Here is a 27,743-nt window from a genome sequence, read left to right as displayed (position 1 = left end):
AAGTTCTTAACTTTCTGTCTAGAACATTCTAGACAGATTAGCTTCTCCTAGAGGCGGTACCTAGAACCTGTTGTCTATCTATTCTAATGGCCTCCCTTAATGACTGTGGAACACATATTTCAGGAGTACAATGCTCTGAGGACTCACCTGTGCGCTCTTGAACAGGTAATTGTTTCTTGACTAAGAACCTTAAAGTAGCTTGATGCTCAGAGCCTAAATTAGTTTCCTAGAACCTCCTCTAGAATCCTTTAATTCTGTTTGGAAATTAGCACAAAGCTTGGTGCCCTAAAAATAACAGGTAGAACCCAAGTAGAACCCTACGTTAGTCTAATGTGTGCTCACAGGACGAACCCCGAGCCAGAAACCTGATCAAGAACCCCAAGTAGTGTTGAGTTCCTTAAAGAACAACTTTAGAAAGGCTTGAATAACCTTGATTTAACCGTCAGTGGAGAACTCAGAGTTTGAGAGTTTGCATTCCAGGAGACTTTAATAGTTCTGACTAGAACTCTCTCAGAGGACGACTCTCTGAGACGCTGTTGTTAACTGCAAAACTGTTCCTAAACAATCCATAGAACCCAAGTTTCTTCATAGTGAAGGAACCTCAGTAGATTGGAGGGACTTACCAGGCTTTAGACTCAACCAGAACGTATTACTCAGATCTGTTTAATTGCTGGATTTCATTTTTTATGATAACAATCACCAGACTCATCTTTCAGCAGCAGCTCTGATATCTGAGGTTCTCCAGTAAATCTGAACCTCTATTGTGTTCGTTTTCTCTGTGGAACCTCGACAACAGATTGAGAACGCGGTGGATAATATCTGATACCAGCAGTAAATATGAGATCACGTTCCACTTCGGTCCTGATTTAATTTCTCTGCTGTTGTCAGGAAAAACTGTAACATTACAAACATTTTTAGAGTATAGGTTAGGTTTGTTTTTAAAAAGTAGTCATAAGGATCAGCTGCCATGATACATGATCTGTGTGGTTGTTTTAACCTATAGGAGCAGATTTTATGAACTTTATTAGTTAATTAATCACATCTTCAGTCAGATATTTCCTCCAGTCTTCATTCTGGTGCTTCCTGGTTCATCGTCTGCTATCCTTCATCGTTTCCCTCCTCATGATCCATCAGATTCTTATAGAAGCTCCTCATGATCCATCAGATTCTTATAGAAGCTCCTCATGATCCATCAGATTCTTATAGAAGCTCCTCATGATCCATCAGATTCCTGTAGAAGCTAGAAGGTGACTGACGTTGTGTGAATGTGTGCAGATCCAGACGGTGAAAACTCAGGAGATGAATCTGTTGAGGGAACAGCAGGAAGCTCTGACGGCCGAACTGCAGCAGAGACGAACCGAACAGGAGAACCTGTTGGCTCAGAGGGACGACCTGGACTCTCAGCTGCAGGTACCCGAGTTAACGGAAGATTTATCCAGAAATAAACTACAGAACCTGAGACAGTCACCACCAGACCTCGTCAGGGTCAGAGGAGTCTTCATCTACAAGAACTTTAGTGTCTTTGATCCAGAAAAACCAAGATAGAAGATAATAATCAGTGATCTTTACACTGTCGGTAGGTCTACTCTAGAGCTTTCTCCAGTTGTCGGTAGGTCTACTCTAGAACTTTCTACAGGGGATGTTCTCCTTTCCTGCTTCCAGTCTTTACGTTTACTTTCTTGCTTGAGGAAAAAACACACCTGAGTTCTGGTAATAGTCGATGTTTTGAATTATTTTGGGCAATTTTTGTCAGATTTTTGTCATTTTAGCAATTATTGAGTCATTTTGAATCTTTTTTGTTTCACTTTAGAATACTTTTGCCTTTTAAATCATTTTATTTTTGAGTAATTTTGCAATTTGTGATACATTTTTTTAAAAATAATTTTGTTATCTTTGATCATTTTTATGTAATATTGGACAACTTTTGTGTAATTTTGCACACTTTCTGAATCATTTTCAAGACATACTGAGTAATATCTGCAACTTTTCTATAATTTTTAACAATTTTTGAGCAATTTTGGAAAAATCTTGCGTAATTTGGAGCAATATTCTAGTTTTGTCCTGTCATTTTGAACATCCAGTTTTGGTTTGGTGTGTTTTTGGAAAGGTTTCAAGGGAATCTGGATACGTTTGAGGTATTTTTAACAATTTGGATGTTTCCATTCATTTTGGACACTTTTTTAGTCATTTTCAATAGTTAATTTTTGTTTAATTTTGAGTCATATTGACACAGTGAATCTTTGTGGTCCATTTTATGAGTAATTTTTGACCAGTTTTCAAGTTTTGGGTCATCGTGGAAAAATTTCTAGGTGCTTAGTGTCGGTGTTTGAGGTCATTTGGTTGAAGTTTTGGTTCCATTTTGAGTTGTTCTGGAAACAAATCCAGACAGTTTGTATCAGTTATTTTGGACAGATTTTTGTCATCTTGGTAAAACTAGGCACCTGGATGGATGTAAAACTGATCTGGTGTCAGTTTTTATCAGAATTCAGATGTGTTTTTCCTCCTAAATGTCATGGTTCTATCTGCTGGACTGATGAAATTCATTAAGAAGTGATAGAACTGGACCCACCTCTATGGACTTCAAGGACCTGGAATGTTCTAAGTGAGACTAAACTTAAAGACTGGAAGCAGGTAAGGAGAACGTCCCCTGGAGAAAGTTCTATAGTAGACCTACCGACAACTGGACAAAGTTCTAGAGTAGACCTCCCGACAACTGGAGAAAGTTCTAGAGTAGACCTACCGACAACTGGAGAAAGTTCTAGAGTAGACCTACCGACAACTGGAGAAAGTTCTAGAGTAGACCTACCGACAACTGGAGAAAGTTCTAGAGTAGACCTACCGACAACTGTCCAGTTGTCAGTAGGTCTACTCTAGAACTTTCTCCAGGGGACGTTCTCCTCTATGGACTTGAAGGACCTGGAACCAAGATAGTTTTTGTTCTTTTTGAGGTGATTTTGTGTCATTTTGTGGTAATTTTGGCCGTTTTGTAGTTATTTTGCTTGTTTTTTGAGCCAAATTTGAGTTTTTGTCGCAATTTCACCTGTTTTGAGGTAGTTTTGGTCCTTTTTGTGGTAAAAATTTGTCCGTTTCTGTGGTGATTTTCCATGTTTTTGCTGGCTTATTTGGATGTTTCAGAGTCATTTTGGCTCTTTTGGGGGGTAATTATGCAAGTTTTTTGTTCCAGATATAAATTTTTGCCACAATTTCGCCTGTTTTGTGGTGATTTTGAGCATTTTTCCTGTCATATTTGAATCTTTTAGGGTAGTTTTGGCTCTTTTGGGGGTGATTTTGTATCTTTTTGTTGTAATTTTGGCCCTTTTTTGATGATTTGATAACTTTTTGTGGTAATTTTCCAGCTTTTTTAGTCATTTTAGTTGCAGTTTTTCCCAGAATAAATAAATATTATCAGGTTATTATCGATTCTGGTCACATCACAGAACAAACTCTGTGAATGTCTCTTCTCATGAGTCTAACCTGGTTCATGGTTCTCCATCAGGAGTCGAGTTTCGCCAACAGGAAGTTGTTGGAGCAGCTGACGGAAGAAGGTCAGGAGAAGGAGAAGCTGCTGAGGGAGCTGGACGAGGCCAAGAAGGTAAACAACAGCAAACAACAACACAGGTCTAAACAACCACACAGACTAACTGGTGATTGTGTGACAGACGGCGGAGAAGAGGAAGTCGATGCTGGACGACATGGCCATCCAGCTGAACCAGGAGAAGTCCGACCACAAGGAGGCGCTGTCAGACCTCAAACTGCAGCACGAGAAGGAGGTGAGAGAGGAACTACTGCTGCTTCTGTTTCTTCCTCTTCTAGTGTTTTTGTAGATCAGATCAGATGGAGATTTTTTTTAATTCTGAAGAAACTCTCGTGAAATGACAATAACAATACTAAATGCAGTGACAGATGGAACAGTTATAAAATAGAAATATGATTATAGTCGATTAAAAGTAGAATAAAAAACAATAGTAGTCAGTGATTCTACTCTGATATTCTACATTATGAAATCATTTCTGATCCCATTGTTTTTTTTTCTTGCTGAATTTTTGTTTTTATTATTTTCATCAGGTTTTTAGTTTTTTTTATTTTCTGATTTAAAGGTTTTCAAAACACGAGTTTCATTAAGTTTTGTGAAAAAAGTCTCAATAATTTCATTGTTTGGTTTATGTCTCCTGTCCTTGTCTCCTCTCCTTGTCTCCTCTCCTTACATCCTTTCCTCATCTCCTTGTCTCCTCTCCTTACCTCCTTGCCTCCTCTCCGCCTCTTCTTACTTCCTCTTCTCATCTCCTTACCTCCTCTCCTTACCTCCTTGTCTCCTCTCCTTACCTCCTTGTCTCCTCTCCTTACCTCCTCCATTTACCTCTTTGTCTCCTCTCCTTACTTCCTTGTCCTCCTCTCCTTACTTCCTCTCCTTACCTCCTTGTCTCCTCTCCTCAGGTCCTGGGGTCAGGGCTCGCTATGAGAAGGAGCTTCGAGGTCTCCATGAGGACAAGAATCGATCTGAGGAGGAAATCAGACAACAGCTCCGAGACGAGAAGGTGAGGAGTTTATATGTTTGTTTATTTACATTTGTATTTGTTTATTTACATGTTTGTTTACATGTTTGTTTGTTTATTGACATGTTTACTCGGTTGTAGGCCCGGTCCAAGGAGCTGGAGTCTTTGCAGCCTCGGCTGGAGGAGCTTCAGGCTCAGGTTCAGTCCATGGAGGGAACCAAAGGCTGGTTTGAGAGACGACTGAAGGAGGCAGAGGTTGGTTACCGTTAGTTACCGTCTGTAAACAACTAACCACCAGGACTGACTGGTTAGTTACCGTTAGTTACCGTCTGTAAACAACTAACCACCAGGACTGACTGGTTAGTTACCGTTAGTTACCGGCTGTAAACAGCTAACCACCAGGACTGACTGGTTAGTTACCATTAGTTACTGTCTGTGAACAGCTAACCACCAGGATAGATTGGTTAGTTACCATTAGTTACCGTCTGTAAACAACTAACCACCAGGACTGACTGGTTAGTTACCATTAGTTACTGTCTGTAAACAGCTAACCACCAGGACTGATTGGTTAGCTACCATTAGTTACCGTCTGTAAACAGCTAACCACCAGAACTGACTGGTTAGTTACCATCTGTAAACAGCTAACCACCAGGGCTGACTGGTTAGTTACCGTCTGTAAACAGCTCTAACCAGTACTGACTGGTTAGTTACCGGTAGCTACCGTCTGTAAACAGCTAACCACCAGAATGGACTGGTTAGTTACCATTAGTTACCATCTGTAAACAGCTAACCACCAGAACGGACTGGTTAGTTACCATTAGTTACCGTCTGTAAACAGCTAACCACCAGGACTGACTGGTTAGCTACCATTAGTTACCGTCTGTAAACAGCTAACCACCAGGACTGACTGGTTAGCTACCATTAGTTACCGTCTGTAAACAGCTAACCACCAGGACTGATTGGCTGGTTACCATTAGTTACCATCTGTAAACAGCTAACCACCAGGACTGATTGGCTGGTTACCATTAGTTACCATCTGTAAACAGCTAACCACCAGGACTGACTGGTTAGTTACCGTCTGTAAACAGCTCTAACCATCAGGACTGACTGGTTAGTTACTGTCTGTAAAGTCTGTCAACTTCAGAAACTGAAGCTGTTGACCTGCTGGTTTGTTGTGTGATCAGGAGAACATCGAACAGAACTCTCTGCAGCATCAGGAGGAGGTGGAACGTCTGCAGAAGGAGCACGGTGTCCAGCTGCAGGTACCCAGCTTCAGATTTAACCGGCTTCACATCTCAGAAAAAGCCTTCTGTGGGGAGTTGAAGTCTCAGAAACAAACAGTCGACTCTCTGATGACAATAATACGCGTAGTGGCTAATGTTAGCTTGTTAAGGCTAATGTAGTGGCTAATGTTTTATTCTGTAGGCTAACTTAGTGACTAATATTTTATTCTTTAGTCTAATATAGTGGCTAATATTTTACTCTTTAGGCTACTATTGTGACTAATATTTTACTCTTTAGGCTAACGTTGTGGCTAATAGTTTACTCTTTAGGCTAGCGTAGGGCTGATGTTTTCTTGTTTTATGGCTCTCATCCAGGTTGTTTTGTCCTCATTAGATCCTTGTGTTGCTTGTACTCTCAGATGTCCATCTCTTTGGATAAAAGCTAAATTAAACTGTAGAATAATAAATGCACCGGGTGAGGGTGGATTTTCTATAGTAAATAAATACATATATTGTAGTATACATGTACAGGGCTGATCAGTCTGTAGTAGAACAGGGAAACCTCCTATAATCAGAGCAGACAGAATCTGTAAACACTAACCTCATTACCATGTGGTGCTCTGTGTGTTCCCAGCATGCACTGGGGCCCAGAAACCATCATTTAATGTGATCTGCAGAGTCCTGGTTTCTGTCTGCATTGAGCTGCTGTGTGAGATAAATACTGACGTTGGTTTCCACGGAGCTCATGTGATTCCAGATTCTCTCTCTCTCAATAAATCAGGTTCAGGTTCTGTTGATACTCAACAGGTTTGGAAGCAACTCATGATGACCCAGATCAGAACCTGGAGACAGCCTCAGAGGGTGACGTTAGCGGTACAGCAGCTCATCTGGTTCATTTCACCTCACTGTAGTTTCCTTTTTCTTCACTGTAGTTTATTATAACTCACTTTAGTTTCATTATAACTCACAGTAGTTTAGTTTTACCTCACTGTAGTTTCATTTTTCTTCACAGTAGTTTCATTTTTAGTTCTTTCTGATGATTGATTAGTTGTTTCTGGTGATTGATTGGTTGTTTCTGGTGATTGGTTATTTCTGGTGATTGATTAGTTGTTTCAGTATCAGTGTAAATACTTATAGATACCTACAGTGTGTGCAGGCGCGTGTTGTCGGAATTGGAGGTTTCTAATTAAAGCATCTCCATGGTAACCGGGGAGGCCAGGTTGTGTTAACAGCAGATCAGAGCGGAGGAGGCTCGTGTGACAGTAAAGGATGAGTTCCTGTGTGTTCAATAACCAATAATCACCATAGAGACAGGAGTCCTCCCAGCCAATCAGAGGACAGGACTCTCAGGGAGCGTTTCCTCGGAGACTCTGATGATTAGTGAGAGTTTTATCTTAATAGGAAAAGTTAATTAAGGATGGAGGGGTCTAATTAGTGGGCAGGACGCAGGTACAGTTCAGAGTAATCAGACTGGAGAATGATTTCAAGAAAAAAAACAGCAGAATGTGTTTTTACATCCCTGGATGAGTCTGTTTGTCCTGAGTGTGCATCAGTTTGTGTTGATTTAGTGTTTCTGTGTTACATTTTGTCTATTTTTCATCTCTTTCTGGTCATTTTGTGTGTTTTCGGTCATTTTATATTCAGCTCTGGTTAATTTTACGTCTTTTTCTGGTCTTTTTTATGTATCTTTTCCGATGTTTTTTCTCTTTGTGTTTCTGATCATTTTGTGTGTATTTGCTGTCTTTTTGTCAATTTTTTGTTGGTTTTTGTGTCTTTTTTGTGCCATTCTGCATTTAGAAGCCCTTTTATGTGTCTGTTTGCATTAAATCTGCATCAGTTTGTGTTTATTTAGTGTCTCTTTGTGTTTGGTTCTGTCTCTCTGTGTTCATTTTGTGTCTGTTTTAGCCAGTTTCATCTCTTTCTGGTCATTTTGTGTGTTTTTGGTCATTTTGCATTCAATTTTAGTTACTTTTATATCTTTTTTTCTGGTATTGTTATGCGTCTTTTTAATTGTTTTGTTTCAGTTTGTTTTCGTTTTGCTTCAGTTTCAACCTCTTTCTTGTCATTTTTGTGTCTTTGCTGTCCTTTTTTCTTCATTTTTTGTTGGTTTGCTTGTCTTTTTCCCATTTTGTGTTTAGCAGCTGTTTTGTGTGTCTGTTTGCATTAAATCTGCATCAGTTTGTGTTTATTTTGTCTCTTTCTGTTTGGTTCTGTGGTCAGTTTGCATCTCTTTATGGTGTTTTTGTGTATCTTTGCATGTTTTTGTCGCCATTTGAGCTTCTTGGTCTTTGTTTTGACAAATTTTTCATGTCTTTTGTGGTTGTTTTATGTCTGGACATTTTTGTGTTTGTTTTGTCAGTTTTCATCTCTTTCTGGTCATTTTGTGTATCTTTGCATGTTTTGTGCTTCTTGGTCTTTGGTTTGACACATTTTCGTGTCTTTGTGGTTGTTTTAACATGTGTTTTTATAAATTTTGCGTATGTTTTAATCAGTTCTCTGTTTTTGATCATTTTGTGCATATATATGTTCATTTTGTGTCCCTAAATATGTATAGAGGATGAACTTTCTGTCTTCATTTGAGAGTAAACAGCTTCTGTCGTCAGGTTTTTAGTGCAGCAGCGTCACATCTGAGTCATGCTGAGTCTTTAAATGTCGCCGAGTGAAACCCTGAAGAATCATTAAATATTTTCATCAAATAAACTGTCAGTCAAACTTCACCGGGTGGATTAATTTGATGTTTCTCTGGCTATCATTGTACTTTCATTTTCTTCACAGTAGTTTCATTTTTCCTCACTATAGTTTAATTTTTCTTTACTGTAGTTAAATTTTTCTTCACTGTAGTTTTATTTTTCTTTACTGTAGTTTCATTTTTCTTCACTATAGTTTCATTTTTCTTTTCTCTTTTCATTTTTCCTCACTATAGTTTCATTTTTCTTTACTGTAGTTTAATTTTTCTTCTCTGTATTTTTATTTTTCTTCACTGTAGTTTCATTTTTCTTCACTGTACTTTCATTTCAGTCAGTAAAACTTCTCCAGGTGGGTTAATTTAACGGTTCTCTGTCTCTCAGAAGCCGTTTGTCGTCTTTGTTTCGCTGTAATCGGTCGTGAGCTCCTCAGAATTGAAGCACAGAGCTGTTTGTGTGTTGCTGATTGAGGTGTGCGACATTACAGGGGAATTAAGCGACTCCTGCAGAATTACAAGCTTTTTTCTGTCTCTGTCAGCCGCTGCTGCTTTTAATGTCGATTTCAGTCAAATTAATTAGCGGCAGGAGATTAGAGGGGAATTAAAAGCAGGTCATCTTCCTGCATTAATCCCTCGGTCAGCTGCATTAGGAGCAACGGGGCATCGCTGGAGGAGAAGTTTGAAGTCTGGTTGTGTCTCTGCAGGAGAAGCAGGAGGAGATGGAGGGACTGAAGCAGCAGCTGGTGGAGGTGGAGAAGCAGAAGGACGAACACGTGGACGCCATCGGGAAACTCAAACAGGTAACAGCTGAAGGTGGAGGTCAGAAGCTCCAGGTGATGGTTCGGTTTCTGGGCTGGTTTTGATCCTCGGTCCTCTCAGGTGACTCTGAAATGGCAGATAAAAGCCGACTTTGAGGCTTTGCTTTCTAACCTTTAGGCCTCTCTCACTTTGAACACAGCAGCCGTGGACCTTTAGAACGCTCCAGAACGCTCTCTGATCTCTGTGTGCTTCAAATCTCACATTAGAGTCTTTATTGTCGAGCTCTTTGTGATGTCGACTGTTCAGGAGTGTGTTACTGTAGAAGGTGTTGCTGCCACAAGAATAAAAAATAGTTGATCAGTTTCCACTTTAGACAAACTCTGCAAGTTAAGACATTTATCACATTATTATGGAATATTGAGTGACAGATAAAAACAATGAACATAAAGAGACACAAAAAGAACCACAAAGAGATGCAAAACAACCACTAAGAGACAGATAATGGCCACAGAGACACAAAAATGATGTAAAACAACTACTAACATGCAAAATGATCAGAAAAAGACAGAAAATGACCACAACGAGATGAGTAATGACCACAAGGACAAACAAAACGCCTGCAACAGACACAAAAACGCCACAAAAAAACCCACAAAGTGACATACAAATGCCACAAAATAACTGCACAGAGACATAAAACGACCACAAAGAGACAAACAGCAACCATGAAGAGACACACAAAATTACCACAGAGACGCAAAAATGTCACAAAACAATCACAAAGAGATGGAAAAAGACAATAAAAAGTCACAAAATTACCACAAAGACACAAAACTACCAGAGACACAAAACATCTGCTAACACAAGAATGCCACAAAACAACCATTAAGAGACACAAAACAAACACAGAGACAAAATTACCACAAAGAGACCGCAAAGAGACAAAAATGACCACAAAGGCACATAAAATTACCACAAAGAGACAAATAACTACCACAAGAAGACACAAAAATCTGAATCTGATTTAATTTCTCCTCCATCTGAGTCTCAGTGTCTTCCTGGCGCTCTGCTCCCAGAGCTCCTGCTACTCTAATACCTGTCTGGAAGTCCTGTTATTTAACTTCTCTCTAACTCTCTACCTGGAGCTTCATGTTGGAGATAAAGGAGGAGATGAAGGAGGAGATGAAGGAGTCACAGGGAGGTAAATCTGGAGGAAGCTGCAGGAGCTCTGGGAGCAGAGTACAAGGAAAACACTATGAAGAGGTCCAATTTAAATCACAGTTTTAGACTTTTACACCTTCAGTCATGGCACCACATTTTGGAAAACTGTGAAAAATGTCCCAACAAAGATTAAAGACAATAAAAAGCAGCTAAAACCTGTCATCTGTGATCCACTGTGGGTCTGGTTACTGAATAATTCCTGGAATGATGGACCAGTTAGTGGACCTGTTGGTGGACCAGTTGATGGACCAGTTGGTGGACCTGTTGGTGGACCAGTTAGAGGACCTGTTGGTGGACCTGTTGGTGGACCAGTTGGTGGACCTGTTGGTGGACTAGTTAGTGGACCTGTTGGTGGACCAGTTGGTGGACCAGTTAGTGGACCTGTTGGTGGACCAGTTAGTGGACCTGTTGGTGGACCAGTTAGTGGACCAGTTGGTGGACCTGTTGGTGGACTAGTTAGTGGACCTGTTGGTGGACCAGTTGATGGACCAGTTGGTGGACCTGTTGGTGGACCTGTTGGTGGACCTGTTGGTGGACCAGTTGGTGGACCTGTTGGTGGACTAGTTAGTGGACCTGTTGGTGGACCAGTTGGTGGACCAGTTAGTGGACCTGTTGGTGGACCAGTTAGTGGACCTGTTGGTGGACCTGTTGGTGGACCAGTTGGTGGACCTGTTGGTGGACTAGTTAGTGGACCTGTTGGTGGACCAGTTAGTGGACCTGTTGGTGGACCAGTTAGTGGACCTGTTGGTGGACCAGTTAGTGGACCTGTTGGTGGACCTGTTGGTGGACCAGTTGGTGGACCAGTTAGTGGACCTGTTGGTGGACCAGTTGGTGGACCTGTTGGTGGACTAGTTAGTGGACCAGTTGGTGGACCAGTTAGTGGACCAGTTGGTGGACCAGTTGATGGACCAGTTGGTGGACCAGTCGGTGGATCAGTTAGTGGACCAGTTGATGGACCGGTTAGTGGACCTGTCGTTGGACCAGTTGGTGGACCAGTTGGTGGACCAGTTGATGGACCAGTTAGAGGACCAGTTAGTGGACCAGTTAGTGGACCAGTTGGTGGACCAGTTGATGGACCAGTTGATGGACCAGTTAGAGGACCAGTTAGTGGACCAGTTAGTGGACCAGTTAGTGGACCAGTTGATGGACCAGTTGATGGACCGGTTCGTGGACCTGTCGTTGGACCAGTTGGTGGACCAGTTAGTGGAACAGTTGGTGGACCAGTTAGTGGACCAGTTAGTGGACCAGTTGGTGGACCAGTTAGTGGACCAGTTGGTGGACCAGTTAGTGGACCAGTTGGTGTTTCTGCTCCATGAAGATCCTCAGAATCAGTCCCACGTGAGAACTGAGAGGAATTAACTGAATGTGTGTTTATTACAGGAGATCAAAGACACCGTGGACGGACAGAGGATCCTGGAGAAGAAGGGGAGTGCAGCGGTGAGTTTACCTGTCTGTCTGCCTGTCTGTCATTAACCTGTCTGTCTGTCTGTTATTAACCTGTCTGTCTGTCTGTTATTAACCTGTCTGTCTGTTATTAACCTGTCTGTCTGTCTGTCATTAACCTTTCTGTCTCTCATTAACCTGTCTGTCTGTCTGTCTGTTATTAACCTGTCTGTTATTTACCTGTCTGTCTGTCTGTCTGTCTGTCATTAACCTGTCTGTCTGTTATTTACCTGTCTGTCTGTCATTAACTTGTCTGTCTGTCATTAACCTGTCTGTCTGTCTGTTATTAACCTGTCTGTCTGTCTGTCTGTTATTAACCTGTCTGTCTGTCTGTCTGTTATTAACCTGTCTGTCTGTTATTTACCTGTCTGTCTGTCTGTCTGTCTGTCTGTCATTAACCTGTCTGTCTGTTATTTACCCGTCTGTCTGTCATTAACCTGTCTGTCTGTTATTTACCCGTCTGTCTGTCATTAACTTGTCTGTCTGTTATTAACCTGTCTGTTATTAACCTGTCTGTCTGTCTGTCTGTCTGTCTGTTATTAACCTGTCTGTCTGTCATTAATCTTTCTTTCTGTCTGTCTGCCTGTCTGTCATTAACCTGTCTGTCTGTCTGTCTGTTATTAACCTGTCTGTTATTTACCTGTCTGTCTGTCTCTGTCATTAACTTGTCTGTCTGTTATTAACCTGTCTGTCTGTCATTAATCTTTCTTTCTGTCTGTCTGCCTGTCTGTCATTAACCTGTCTGTCTGTTATTTACCTGTCTGTTATTTACCTGTCTGTCTGTCTGTCTGTCATTAACTTGTCTGTCTGTTATTAACCTGTCTGTCTGTCATTAATCTTTCTTTCTGTCTGTCTGCCTGTCTGTCATTAACCTGTCTGTCTGTTATTTACCTGTCTGTTATTTACCTGTCTGTCTGTCTGTCTGTCATTAACTTTGTCTGTTATTAACCTGTCTGTCTGTCTGATGGAGGAGAATGTGAAGATGAGAGGAAGTTTCTTTGCAGAGCAATTTGAGAGCAGCCGTGCATGGAAAATAATAATTAGAAAGTAAATCTGTCTGTGTGGTTGTGTGTCTGTTTGTGTGCCTGTTTGCGTAATTGTGTGTGTTTGTGTGCAGCTGAAGGACTTGAAGCGGCAGCTGCAGCTGGAGAGGAAGCGAGCCGATAAACTGCAGGAGAGACTCCAGGAGATTCTGACCAACAGCAAGACCAGGACAGGTAAACACACCTGAGACTGTGATGTAGAAACATACCGACCAATGAGGGAGAAGAAACAGAAACAGCAGGAAGGAGACACAAAATGACAAGAACGAGACACAAAATGACAAAAACGAGACACAAAACGACAAAAACAAGGCACAAAACGACAAAACCGAGACGCACGATGAGAAAAATGGGACTTCTGAGGAGGTTAATGACCTGAAATGTTCCACCTTTTAGTCGTAGGAGCTTCAGGAGAAACCAACTGGACTTCTCTGGAAGATGTTTCGAGAAACGTATTTGGTTTCTCCTGAAGCTCATCCAGGTCCTGGTGATCGTAGGAGCTTCAGGAGAAACCAAATACGTTTCTCGAAACATTTTCCAGAGAAGTCCAAGTTGGTTTCTCCTGAAGCTCCTACGATCACCAGGACCTGGATGAGTTTAGCAGGAACAGGCACCATGACAAAGACCTCTCAGGAGGTTAATGACGTCCAACCAGAACTCAGGTGTTTCAGACAAGCCACAATCTAACAGGAATTCTTATTGCCGAGTCGTTGCAGGAACCAAGTTCGTCCCAGAAGTCGTGTTAAGACAAGTTCTACCAGCATGTGTTTGCTGTACTTCACTAAAATTTAAAATTGCTCTATTATTGGTGGTTTAATATTTGCATCCTTAGTTCAGTGGAGTGGATCTGGTGGTTCCTGAAACCCTCCACCTGGACGTTTATACAACTTCTACCAGAAAACCGCTTTTCTGATGCTACAGCTGCAGGTTATTGATCAGAACCTGAAGTGAAACTCACTGAGGATTTAAATCTGCTAAATGGACGACGCTCCTTTAAATGGTCCTCTAGGAAGAGTGTGTGTGTGTGTGTGTGTGTGTGTGTGTGTGTTCAGAGTGTGTGTGTGTGTGTGTGTGTGTGTGTGTGTGTGTGTGTGTGTGTGTGTGTGTGTGTGTGTGTGTGTGTGTGATGGTAACGTGACCGATGGGTCCGATAATCGGCGGCGTGCTAACCTCTGCATCAGGAGGTTCTGGCTCAGTCCGGAACCTTCTGCTGAATATTTAATGCAGCACTCTGGTTGGACACACTGGCGTCTGCTGCACACACACACACAAACACGCACACACACGCACACACGCACACACACACACACACACACCTACAGAACTTCTGTTCTTTGTATTTCTGAGACCGATTTTCTACAGTTTTCTACATACACACTCTGAACACACACACACACACACACACAAATAAAACACACACACACACACACACAAATAAAACACACGCACACACACACATACAAATAAGCACACACACTGAACACACACTGAGTGCAACGCAGGGCCGTCCTCAGCTTCTTTCATAATCTATGAGCTGCTGAATGTTTAAAAGCTCTTCAGCACAAACCTGAGAATCAGACATTTTAAAGTAGCCTACTTATGCTGCTGCACCTGCCTTAAAGGGACGGCCGGGTTCGTAAAGGGACAGTCTGCTGCCTTAAAGGGACGGCCGGGTTCGTAAAGGGACGGCCGGGTTCGTAAAGGGACAGTCTGCTGCCTTAAAGGGACGGCCGGGTTCGTAAAGGGACGGCCGGGTTCGTAAAGGGACAGTCTGCTGCCTTAAAGGGACGGGCGGGGTTCTTAAAGGGACAGTCGGGATCTTAAAGGGACGGCCGGGTTCTTAAAGGGACGGTCTGCTGCCTTAAAGGGACGGGCCGGGTTCTTAAAGGGACGGGCCGTGTTTTTAAAGGGAGTCTGCTGCCTTAAAGGGACGGCCGAGTTCTTAAAGGGACAGCTGGGTTCTTAAAGGGACAGTCTGCTGCCTTAAAGGGACAGCCGGGTTCTTAAAGGGCCGGCTGGCTTCTTAAAGCGACGGCCGGGTTTTTAAAGGGACAGTCTGCTGCCTTAAAGGGACGGTCCGGGTTCTTAAAGGGATGGGACGGGTTCTTAGAGGGACGACATGGTTCTTAAAGGGACAGTCTGCTGTTTAAAGGTCTCTCCACACTGTGTGATTTTTAAGTCTTCTGAGTTCCCAGCTTGCCTCACTGTACGACATGAATCTAATAATCTTTGAAGTTTGCTCTGTGCAGCCTGAACGATGAAAACGCAGCTGAATCTCAGCCTACGATGTACGTGAGTCGAAGTGAACGAAGAATAAAATGTCATCAGCGTGCGCCGTCCGTCCAAGAAAAATAAACAACCGAAGCATAAATGGAGCTCCTACAATCACAGGGAAACGAGCCAAACATGAACACTACAATCACAGGGAAACTAGCCAAACATGAATGGAGCCCTACAATCACAGGGAAACTAGCCAAACATGAACCCTACAATCACAGGAAAACTAGCCTGACATGAACCCTACAATCACAGGGAAACTAGCCAAACATGAACCCTACAATCACAGGGAAACTAGCCAAACATGAACCCTACAATCACAGGGAAACTAGCCAAACATGAACCCTACAACCACAGGGAAATTAGCCAAACATGAATGGAGCCCTACAATCACAGGGAAACTACCCAAAGATGAACCCTACCATCACAGGGAAATTAGCCAAACATGAATCCTACAATCACAGGGAAACTAGCCAGACGTGAACCCTACAATCGCAGGGAAATTAGCCAAACATGAACCCTACAATCACAGGGAAATTAGCCAAAGATGAACCCTACAATCACAGGGAAACTAACCAAACACGAGCCCTACAATCACAGGGAAACTAGCCAAACATGAACCCTACAATCACAGGGAAACTAGCCAAACATGAACGGAGTCCTACAATCACAGGGAAACTAGCCAAACATGAACCCTACAATCACAGGGAAACTAACCAAACATGAACCCTACAATCACAGGGAAACTAGCCAAACATGAACCCTGCAATCACAGCGAAATTAGCCAAACATGAACGGAGTCCTACAATCACAGGGAAACTAGCCAAAGATGAACCCTACAATCACAGGGAAACTAGCCAGACATGAACCCTACAATCACAGGGAAACTAGCCAAAGATGAACCCTACAATCACAGGGAAACTAGCCAAACGTGAACCCTACAATCACAGGGAAACTAGCCAAACGTGAACCCTGCAATCACAGGGAAACTAACCAAACATGAACCCTACAATCACAGGGAAATTAGCCAGACATGAATCCTTCAATCACAGGGAAGCTAGCCAAACATGAACCCTACAATCACAGGGAAACTAGCCAAACATGAACTCTACAATCACAGGGAAACTAGCCAAAGATGAACCCTACAATCACAGGGAAACTAGCCAGACATGAACCCTACAATCACAGGGAAACTAGCCAAAGATGAACCCTACAATCACAGGGAAACTAGCCAAACGTGAACCCTACAATCACAGGGAAACTAGCCAAACGTGAACCCTGCAATCACAGGGAAACTAACCAAACATGAACCCTACAATCACAGGGAAATTAGCCAAACATGAACGGAGCCCTACAATCACAGGGAAACTAGCCAAACATGAACCCTACAATCACAGGGAAACTAGCCAAACATGAATCCTACAATCACAGGGAAACTAGCCAAAGATGAACCCTACAATCACAGGGAAACTAGCCAAACATGAACTCTACAATCACAGGGAAACTAGCCAAAGATGAACCCTACAATCACAGGGAAACTAGCCAGACATGAACCCTACAATCACAGGGAAACTAGCCAAAGATGAACCCTACAATCACAGGGAAACTAGCCAAACGTGAACCCTACAATCACAGGGAAACTAGCCAAACGTGAACCCTGCAATCACAGGGAAACTAACCAAACATGAACCCTACAATCACAGGGAAATTAGCCAAACATGAACGGAGCCCTACAATCACAGAGAAACTAGCCAAACATGAACCCTACAATCACAGGGAAACTAGCCAAAGATGAACCCTACAATCACAGGGAAACTAGCCAGACATGACCCCTACAATCACAGGGAAACTAACCAGAGATGAACCCTACAATCACAGGGAAACTAGCCAAACATGAACCCTACAATCACAGGGAAACTAGCCAAACATGAACCCTCCAATCACAGGGAAACTAGCCAAACATGAACAGATTTAATTTTTATTTATTTAATACCATAAACTAAGTGCTGTAGCCACTATTCATAGCAGTGTGTGTGTTTGCTAGCCGCTAATGTTAGCTTACTAACCTGGGAGCTGCTATTCTGCTGCTATATCCTTCCATGCTTCGTCCTTTTTTGTCCGGTTGCAGTTTGAGCTGGAGGACGCATCTAAAAGACTTCTGCTGCAACAACTCTACTATGCTGTCTTCTTTGTTTAAAGCCCACAGACTTTTTTAGATGCGTTTTGTCTACGTAAATCATCTATTTGGGTTTAGCTCCAGTGTGGCGCTGATCAGTACATCATTTCATCCCTCATTTCTGTTGGTTAGTTAGTTGTCGTAGGTCCAGCGGCATCACACTGTGAGACGATCACCCCAAATTTCTGACAGTCAGAATTTTATGGCAGCTTGTCTTTGGTCGCCATGACAACGGCCGTCCTTGAACCTGTCTCACAGTGTGACATAGGACCACCGATTTAGAGCCAAGACCAAAGAGATCACCACCATTCTGTCATAGTTGTTATCTTTGGTCTGGGACGGCCAAAAATCTTTAAAGGGACGGTGTTATTTCTTAAAGGGGCTGTATGATTTTATCAAATGGGCAGTGTGTTATACTGGAGCACTAACTAATCTGTGGTTGTGGTTCTGGTCCAGGTCTGGAGGAGCTGGTTCTGTCAGAGATCAACAGTCCCAGTCGGACCCAGCAGACCGGAGACTCGTCGTCTGTCTCGTCCTTCTCCTACAGAGACATGATGAAGGAGACTCAGCCGACCAATCAGAACAAGGTGGGCGGAGCATCAGTGATGATGCAGTTTAGACCATTCAGTATTTGAATGTTTTATTTTTTTATTTGAGCAAACATTTAATTTAATCTGCTACATTAATAATAATTAACAGACTAATGTATTAATCGCTCTGTGTTGTTGTTGACGTCTGTTGCCACGGTGATGTGCTGACATCCCATCATCCTGGTTTCTCTGCTTCTGTTTGAGGTTCCTGCTGCTCAATTTAACGTTCTATTGATAGAAACTCTGTAAATAGAGCTGACAGGTTCCTCTTTGTGTCGTGACGCCGCCGAGGTCAGTTTACCGCCGTCGTCATGGCAACGGCATCACATGACGACGGCCGCCATGACGACTGACGATGAAATGGCCTCGTGGCTTCAGATGTTCTCAGCTTCTAAGACTGAACAGGAAGCTAGAAACCAGACAATGGAGGTGTTAGTTGGTAGAAGGAGGATTTAGCATCAAAGTTACCAAACGTTTTTATTAAGAACATCTTTGTTTTTATTTCTGTTTGATCAGTTTTAAAAGTTCAGTTCCAGCTGAATTTGACAGATTTATGATTGGTTCTTATGTTGACACCAAACTTTATAAGAAATCAAAAATATAAGTATGTGAAGTAATGTTAGCGTTAGTAATGTTAGCCTTAGCAATGTTAGCAATGGTAATGTTAGCATTAGGAATGTTAGCAGTACTACTAATGTTAGCTTTAGCAATGTTAGTATTATTAACCTTAGCATTAGTAACATTAGCCCTACTAACATTAGCATTAGTAATGGTAGCACTAGTAATGTTAGCATTAGTAGCGTTACTAGTACAAACTCATATTAGCATTAGAAATGTTAGCATTAGTAACATTAGCACTAGTAACATTTGAATTAGTAACATAGTATTAGTAATGTTAGCATTACCAACGCTAGCATTAGTAATGTTAGCATTAGCAACATTGGCACTAGTAACAGTATTAGTAATATTAGTATTAGTAATGTTAGCATTAGTAACATTAGCATTTGTAATGTTAGCATTAGTAACATTGGCACTAGTAACATTAGAATTAGTAACATTAGTATTAGTAACATTAGTATTAGTAATGTTAGCATTAGTAACATTAGTGTTAGCAATGTTGGCATTAGTAACATTAGTATTAGTAACATAGCATTAGCAATGTTAGAATCAGTAACATTAGCATTAGCAATGTTAGAATTAGCAACATTAGCACTAGTAACATTAGAATTAGTAACATTAGCACTAGCAATGTTAAAATTAGTAACATTAGGATCAGTAACAGTATTTGTAATGTTAGCATTAGTAATATTAGCACTAGTAACGTTAGCATTAGTAACATTAGGATCAGTAACATTAGCATTAGCAATGTTAGAATCAGTAACACTAGCATTTGCAATGTTAGAATTAGTAACATTAGCGTTAGTAACATTAGCATTAGGAATGTTAGCACTAGTACCATTAGCATTAGTAACATTAGGATCAGTAACAGTATTAGTAATGTTAGCATTAGTAACATTAGTGTTAGCAATGTTGGCATTAGTAACATTAGTATTAGTAACATAGCATTAGCAATGTTAGAATCAGTAACACTAGCATTTGCAATGTTAGAATTAGTAACATTAGCGTTAGTAACATTAGCATTAGGAATGTTAGCACTAGTACCATTAGCATTAGTAACATTAGGATCAGTAACAGTATTAGTAATGTTAGCATTACCAACAATAACATTAGTAACGTTACTTGTACAAACAAGTAACTTTAGCATTAGTAACACTAATATTAGCAACATTAGCATTAGTAACACTAGCATTAGCCGCTTCAGTAAATCCCAGAAAAATGCTCCATTAGTGTGATTTATTTCTCTCCAGTGGCTCTAAGAACTAAAGCAATAATCAATAATCAATTGTTTAAAAAAGTCATTAAATGTGAATATTTTATTTTTATTTTTTTCTCGTCTTTGACAGTAAATTTAACGTCTTTAGACAAAACAAGACATATGTCATCTTGGTCTTCAGGAAACATTGATCCACATTTTTAACCAGTTTAGAATCCGAACATTTAACTGAGAAGCTGATCAACTAATTAACCCACAGAGGAAATAATAGTAATGGAGCCCAGTCTGATGGATCCAAAGCAGGTCATTGAAATAAACTTAATTCACTTTTATTATTTTAAATTTTTGCAACAAATACAGGAACTTTCAGTTTCCACTGACTATGTTAAGCCACAGGAACAAAAACAAACAGCACTAACTGGACCTAACTCCATTTAAAACCTGTTCAGAATGACTCATAAAATGTCCAACGTTAAGTCAGAACTGTCCAAAATGATGAAGACAGTGTCCAGATGACTCAAAGTGAATCTAGAATGACCTGAAAATAGTCCAGTGAGTTTAAAATGGTCCAGAGTTACTCTAAATGTCCTAAAACCTGCCCAGAATGTGTGGAACCTGGTCTGGAATGACTCTGAACCCTCTGAGATGTTTCCACCTGAAGCTCTGATCTCTGCTTCTGTCTCCAGTCTGGAGGAGGAAGTCCTCAGTCCCAGCGTCCGGCCGAGCTGTCCGATGACGAGGTTGGAGAGCTGTTCCAGCGCCTGGCGGAGGTCCAGCAGGAGAAGTGGATGCTGGAGGAGAAGGTGAGCGTCCATCCGCCACCGTGCCGACCACGTCCCAGCAGACGTCGGCTGTTTTAACGCTAAGATGTTTATTTATAGAAGCATTATTAATGTCCTGCTCTGTTCACCTCAAGACATTCACAGATCTGCTCCTCAGGCTTCATGGAACAACCAGTTCTAGTTTGTGCTCTTTTTAAAGTTCCTTAAGACCTTAAAGACGAGATCTTTGGTCTGATTTTTATCCTTCTGTTCAGGTGAAACATCTGGAGGTGAGCTGCTCGTCAATGGCTGAAGACATCTGCAGGAAGAGCGCCATCATAGAGACCTATGTGATGGACAGCCGCATCGGTGAGGAAACATCTACACCCTGAACATCTGGGGTTAAAACCTGCTGAGACAAAAACCTACAACTTCCAACAACACGTTCAGTTCATCTGCAGGACTTAATCCCAGAAGATACACCAGAACCACCAGACGAGAGCTCCACTTTCACAGTTCAGACTGTAGGAACCTTCATGTTGGTCTCCATCAGTCTGAACGTTCTTCTTCATAAATACTTAAACTCTGTCAGGTTCCTCAGGGTTCCTGAGTCTACAGAGCTTCTCTTGTTCTCAGGTAGATGGAGGTCTGGGCTCTGACTCCTCCAGAACTTCCACCTCAGTGTCTTCAAACCATCTCTGAGGATCTTTGTCTGTTTGCTTCGACTCATCGTCTGGATGGAAACTGATCTTCTCCACGTCTCATCATCAGGTTGTCCTCCAGGATTTCATTTACCCTCTACCTTTACCAGCCTTCCAGGACCTGCTGCTGAGGAACACCATGATGCTGCCACCACCGTGCTTCACATCATGATGCTGCCTCCACCGTGCTTCAAGTCATGATGCTGCCTCCACCATGCTTCACGGTGGGGATGGTGTGTTTGTGATGATGTTCAGTGTTTGGTGTCCATCAAACATATCATCTAGTCTGATGGACATAAAGCTCCATCCTGGTCTCCTCAGACCAAAGAACCTTCTTCCAGGTGTCTTCAGAGTCTCCACATGTCTTCTGGTGAACTCTAGTCCATATTTAATTGGAGCTTTTTCCATCAGAGTCTTTCTCTTTGTCTCCATGAAGCTTTGACTGGTGAAGAACAGACAGCAGTTGTTGGATGAACAGTCTGAAGCTGGAACTCCTTCAGAGGAGTCATAGGAGTCTTGGTGGCCTCTCTCTCTAGTCTCTTTCTCCTTCAGAGGAGTCATAGGAGTCTTGGTGGCCTCCCTCTTTAGTCTCTTTCTCCTTCAGAGGAGTCATAGGAGTCTTGGTGGCCTCCCTCTTTAGTCTCTTTCTCCTTCAGAGGAGTCATAGGAGTCTTGGTGGCCTCCCTCTCTAGTCTCTTTCTCCTTCAGAGGAGTCATAGGAGTCTTGGTGGCCTCCCTCTCTAGTCTCTTTCTCCTTCAGAGGAGTCATAGGAGTCTTGGTGGCCTCCCTCTTTAGTCTCTTTCTCCTTCAGAGGAGTCATAGGAGTCTTGGTGGCCTCCCTCTTTAGTCTCTTTCTCCTTCAGAGGAGTCATAGGAGTCTTGGTGGGATCCCTCTTTAGTCTCTTTCTCCTTCAGAGGAGTCATAGGAGTCTTGGTGGCCTCCCTCTTTAGTCTCTTTCTCCTTCAGAGGAGTCATAGGAGTCTTGGTGGGATCCCTCTTTAGTCTCTTTCTCCTTCAGAGGAGTCATAGGAGTCTTGGTGGCCTCCCTCTCTAGTCTCTCAGGTCTTGAGGACGTCCTGCTCTAGTCAGATTTATTCATGTTCCATCTTCCTTCCATTTCTTAATGATGGATTTCACTGGACTCTAATCAGAAACCAAAATATTTTTTGAACATTAAATCAGTGAACTTGTTCCTGTAGATCCATAAATAAACGTAACCCATAAATGAACAGAGTGTGAATTAAACACAGCTCCTTTAGAGGTTTATTCTCTCAACTGTCAGATCAGGAATGAAATGTTCTCCTGATAGAACCCAGATTTAAAGTTCAGCAGCTCCTCAGATGTTCTGACATTTAAAACGGCTTCAAACAGGAAGTCTGAAGCTTCAAACCGCTGATGTCTGTCATGGAGAAGCTCTGATGGTTTCACATTTACAGTAGAAGACTGTTCAGACAGAAAACCTTCAGTGTGATGGAGGTCCAGTAATAAAGAGCTGGTCCTGATGCATCATGGGAGACGTAGGATCAGTGTTTTTTAGAGAGACGTTGATCTGACAGCGACGCTTCATTACTTCATTACAAACACTTTTATTACCTGCAGAGGAGAAACATGATGAGCTGCTGGGACAAGATCAATACCATCAATCAGTCCGATCAATCAATACCATCAATCAGTCCGATCAATCAATACCATCAATCAATACCATCAATCAGTCTGATCAATACATTAGACTCTGATGTTTCTGCTGCTGTTTAGTTTCTTGTCTTTAATCCTCTATCAGAACATTTATTTTTCATTTAATCCTCATGTTGTCCTGCAGATCAAAATTGATCTGTTTTAAAGTTTGAAAATGTGGAGAAAAAAAATATATATTTTCACAGTGAAACTTCTGATGTCCACATTTTCAACATTTTTGGGAAATCTTTGAACATTTTTTGGTGGAAAAAAATGTAAAAATGTTTCTTAAAGAAAATAGAAGTTTTACTGATATATATGGAATCACATTAGATATTTTTAGGATTTTTTGGGGAAGATTTTTACTTCGAAAATATTTACAAGAATTTTCTTGCCAAATTTGTTTTTCTTTTTTTTTTTTTTTAAATAAATCTTTCAAGGGAAACTTTTAAGGAATTTTCTTTCTGAAGGTTTTGCAAATTTTCAGAAATTTGGGGAATTTTTTTGCTGATTTTTGGGATTTTTTTCAGACAAGGAAATAATATTTTTGGTGCCTGTAAATAAGAACAACAGGAGGATTAAATCTCCTTTCTTCATCAATCGTCCTGCAGCAGAAAAAAACCCAAACTGCTCCTGAATAAAATCCTCCTGATCACTGATATTAATATTAATATCTCTAAAGATCTGTTTGTTTACTTTTGACCAGAACCAAAATGTCTTTAATTTTTTTTATCCAGAACCTGTAAATGTTGAACATTTCTGCTTAAAACTGTTTCTCAAAAATGACTCAAAACACACAGAAGTATAAAAAATGCTTAAAAAGCATTGGAGAAAAAACACCTGGAAGGTTTTTAAAAAATATTCCAAACTTTTGTCCAAAACTCAAAAATACTTTTGACAAATATCTTATATATATTATATATATATTTTTTTAAGCCAATACCTGTAAATGTTGAACATTTCTGCTTAAAACTGTTTAGACTTTGTCCAAAAAGACTCAAAACTTTTGTCAAAATGTGTCACTTAAGCCCCTCCTACTGTATCAAGCCCCTCCCACTCTGTTAAGCCCCTCCTACTGTATCAAGCCCCTCCCACTATGTTAAGCCCTCCTACTGTATCAAGCCCCTCCCACTCTGTTAAGCCCCTCCTACTGTAACTAGACCCCTCCTACAACAATATTAATGTTAATAAAGCCAATTTCTCTGGTTTATGAATAAATAATATATCTGATCAATGGAAATAAATATTAATAATTTAATCAATAGAAATACATTAAATATTAATAATCTGCTCAATAGACAATTAAATATTAATAATTTGATCAATGGAAATAAATTCAATATTAATAATCTGAGACTTTTAATCCTTAAAACAAACTTCTGGGTAGTTTCAGTGACTTTGCCTTCCTCTCATTAACCTCTTCGTCTCCTCAGATGTTTCCGGCTCGGCGGTCGGAGGTCACGGAGGTTCTCAGGGAGATCGTGGAGGTCTGAGTTCCGTTCTCAGAGATCTGGTGAAACCAGGAGACGAGAACCTGAGAGAGATGAACAAGAAGCTGCAGAACATGTTGGAGGAACAGCTGACCAAGAACATGCACCTGCAGAAGGTAATACACAAGAATATACAGATATACACACATATATATACACACACTAACATGCACCTGCAGAAGGTAATATACAATAACACAGATATACACACATATTTATACACACTCACACACTAACATGCACCTACACAAGGTAACACATGTATACATACAAATATACACACACATATACACACAACAACACACTCTCTCTCTCTGTGTTGATGTGTGTGTCTCTGCAGGATCTGGAGGTTTTGTCCCAGGAATTAGTCCGTCTCAGTAAAGAGAACAACCCTGGAGCTGCCGCTGGGTCGGGATGAGACTATCACATGGATCCTCTCTGTCCATTCCCCTCCGCACCTGGATGTTTGGGCTGGGCTCAGACTAACACCTGGATATGAACTTTTCTTCTCCCCCTCCACTTCCTGTTCACAACCTAAGACCTGCTGTGGGCTCTGAGTACTTCTTGGAGCTGCTATGATTTCAACACCTTGGATGTGACTAAATGCTGGAGTGCAGAAGAAGAATAACGTAAAGACGAGGAGAAGTCACTGTTGAATGTACTATTATTAGACCACCACCGCTCTACTCTGTTGGGTCCTGGCTACAACCTGGAAAGACTTGTTATTTCTATTGTAACTGACTGCAAATCTTCACTGTGTCTGTCTGCTGGGCCTGGCTATGTCCTGGAGCATCTGAACTGACGTGATTGTGCAGTAACTCTGTTGTGATCTGGCTACTTCCTGGGCTTCCATCCGCTAAACAGACAGCGCCGCTTTACTGAATGTGTGGGATCTGTCTATGACCTGGACTGTTGCTCTCAGCTGCACGTCATGGCTTTCATCAGCTGGTTGTCATGGAGACCGTTGTTGAAGACCAGGAGGTGTGGCTGAAACACAGTTATTGATTATCCTCTGAGCTGATCGATCATCTATAAATGATCAGATCAATGAAATCTGCAGACTAAAAACTGTCAATCACGTTGTAGCCGGATGTGACTACGTTCTGGATCAGGTAGTCCAAATCAACGTAAACAAAAATCTGAAACCAGCTGTTTTAGGCTGCAGCTGCTAAACTAATCAATACAAATAGTAATTATGGATCAGTGGTGATTATCGGTAAATATTCAGCTCCAATACCAGACGGTAGCCTGATCCCGCCACTCAGAGTTCATTCATGAATAATTTAAAACTTCTCCAAACGTCTGATTTTTTAACCTGCAGATTGGTTGATAACGTATTGATCTGCTTTTAACTAGAGAACCTGAACTTGTTTGCATTGTAGCTTCATAAATAACAGAAATATATAGTCGCCTTTAAAGAATCTTCAGATTAAAAACAAACCAGTTCATGTGTAGGTCGGTTGTGGCTACATCCTGGAAAGTCATTTACTAACTGATTGTATCTTTGGATTGATTTAACTGTTTTCTGTGTCTGTGTCGGGCCGTGACTACTTCCTGGAGCTCGCTTCAGTCTTCAGTGTCTTTTGATTTTATTAAAAAAAAAAACTTTTCATGCAGTTCGACTCCAGTTTCATCGAAACACAGCAGGGACGCCAAATGGTGTGGGCCGGTCTATTTACTGGAGCATTTTGAGGGCTTTATTGGAAAGAAACAAAAAAAAGCAAAACTTCTGACACTGAAATCTGAAGTTTATGTTTGAGTCACTGGAGAAATTTGGACGTAACTTTATTGAAACTCAGTTTTGCTTCGGCACCATTTGGCGTCCCCGAATGTTTACACAAACTCAGCGGTTCTGCTTTTTATTTGTTTGTTTGTAATGATGTAACGCTCTCTGGGGCTCCGTCTATGCCTTGGATCACACTTCCATCCTCAGCAGGGACAACAAATGGAGCAGAAGATTAAAGTTTCAGCTTCCATTTGTTGAATTCTTGTGTCGCGCCGGGTCTATTTTATGTTTTGTGTTTAAATCTGATGAACTTTAGACACTTTTTCTGTCTGCTTTGCCTTCATTTCTGGGATATTTTGTTTGCTCACTGGAGCCCATCTACATCCTGGTGTAGAGCATAATCCAGGATGTAGACGGGCCCCACGTCTACATCCAAGACGTAGATGTGGGGCCCGTCTACATCCTGGAATACACTCTATACCAGGCAACCTTGTGCTGGACTTAAAGCTTGTAACGGGCTTTGTGTTTTATGTTGCCTGTATATTGCTGGGTTGTTTATTTTTTTGTTTGTTGCTCACTGCAGAAAACATCAATCTGGTGTTAAAATCTCAACCTGAGGGAGGAAAAATGTGACTCGTGCAGCTTTATAAACTCTTATTCTACCTTAAATCAAACCTTAAACACACAATTCTTAAAAAGTGCAAAAAGAACTGAAAACATCAACAAAATAAAGTTGTTGCATGAGATCTCGGTCGGTGAGTTTTAAAATCGGATGTTAGAACCGGACTGACCGGGCGGGATTGGTCTGTGTGCTGGGCAGTGGCTGGGTCCCGTCTCCTGCTTGTGTTTTTGTTTTTTTAGGTCTGTATATAAACGCTGTGATACGACTCCTAACTGTATGAAGAATCTATTTATGACTGATGATCATGACGCTAATTATTGTAACTACCAGAAAATGTGATAAAATTCTGTCTGACAACGAAGTGTTTCTGGGTTTTTTCAGTCTTTGCTTTATGTAAAGAGAGGTTCATATTTTTATTTTTTGTGTTCTACTAGAATATTTTCATGTCTTACTTTTCAGAATCACCAAATCTGGAGGAACCTGCTGTTTAGATAGACATTCTGAGGACCCAGGATGAGTCCCTTAGGAACTCCTCAATGAATGAAACTGGACAAACTGTCTGAACACTTGGAGAACTTTGTAATTTTCCACTTTTGACAAAAATTAAAGATGCAAAAAACATCCAAAATGCCAAAGAAAAGTTCAAAATTATTTGCAAATTGTAAAATATTTAAAATTTGCATGCAAGTTCCGTCTGTGTGAAGGTTTTTCAACTAAACAACTCCCCTACAACTGTAGGATTCTTAATGTTAGCATGTTGTAGGCTAATGTGTATAACATTAGCATCAGCTACAGCTATAGGAGGATCCTTAGTGTTACCATGTTGTAGGCTAATGTGGCTAATGTTAGCATCAGCTATAACTATAGGAGGATCCTTAGATTTAGCATGTTGTAGGCTAATGTGGTTAACATTAGCAACAGCTACAACTATAGGAGGATCCTTAGTGTTAGCGTGTTGTAGGCTAATGTTAGCATTAGCTGCAACTATAGGAGGATCCCTAGTGTTAGCATGTTGTAGGTTAATG

General features: G+C 41.2%; 1 protein-coding gene across 1 annotated transcript in view; it reads left to right on the top strand.

Annotated features, from left to right (window-relative positions):
* The window catches only part of LOC111570131 (GRIP1-associated protein 1), a 51,382-nt gene extending 24,303 nt beyond the window's left edge, over positions 1 to 27,079 (top strand). Inside the window, exons 16-29 of the mRNA XM_055012863.1 lie at positions 1,276 to 1,410; positions 3,497 to 3,592; positions 3,660 to 3,774; positions 4,438 to 4,535; positions 4,635 to 4,748; positions 5,678 to 5,755; positions 9,104 to 9,199; positions 11,760 to 11,816; positions 12,940 to 13,039; positions 17,775 to 17,905; positions 20,429 to 20,545; positions 20,779 to 20,872; positions 24,314 to 24,486; positions 24,711 to 27,079. Of these exons, the coding sequence (XP_054868838.1) occupies positions 1,276 to 1,410; positions 3,497 to 3,592; positions 3,660 to 3,774; positions 4,438 to 4,535; positions 4,635 to 4,748; positions 5,678 to 5,755; positions 9,104 to 9,199; positions 11,760 to 11,816; positions 12,940 to 13,039; positions 17,775 to 17,905; positions 20,429 to 20,545; positions 20,779 to 20,872; positions 24,314 to 24,486; positions 24,711 to 24,788 (1,482 nt within the window). The 3' untranslated portion in view covers positions 24,789 to 27,079. The remainder of the gene's footprint in view (positions 1 to 1,275; positions 1,411 to 3,496; positions 3,593 to 3,659; positions 3,775 to 4,437; positions 4,536 to 4,634; positions 4,749 to 5,677; positions 5,756 to 9,103; positions 9,200 to 11,759; positions 11,817 to 12,939; positions 13,040 to 17,774; positions 17,906 to 20,428; positions 20,546 to 20,778; positions 20,873 to 24,313; positions 24,487 to 24,710) is intronic.
* The last annotated feature ends 664 nt before the right edge of the window (positions 27,080 to 27,743 follow it).

The sequence above is a fragment of the Amphiprion ocellaris genome, chromosome 8 (genome assembly GCF_022539595.1).
Source record: "Amphiprion ocellaris isolate individual 3 ecotype Okinawa chromosome 8, ASM2253959v1, whole genome shotgun sequence".
Classification (NCBI taxonomy): Eukaryota; Metazoa; Chordata; class Actinopteri; family Pomacentridae; genus Amphiprion; species Amphiprion ocellaris.
The sequence above is the reverse complement of the archived record's forward strand: the minus strand, read 5'-3'. Positions and strand labels throughout refer to the sequence as shown.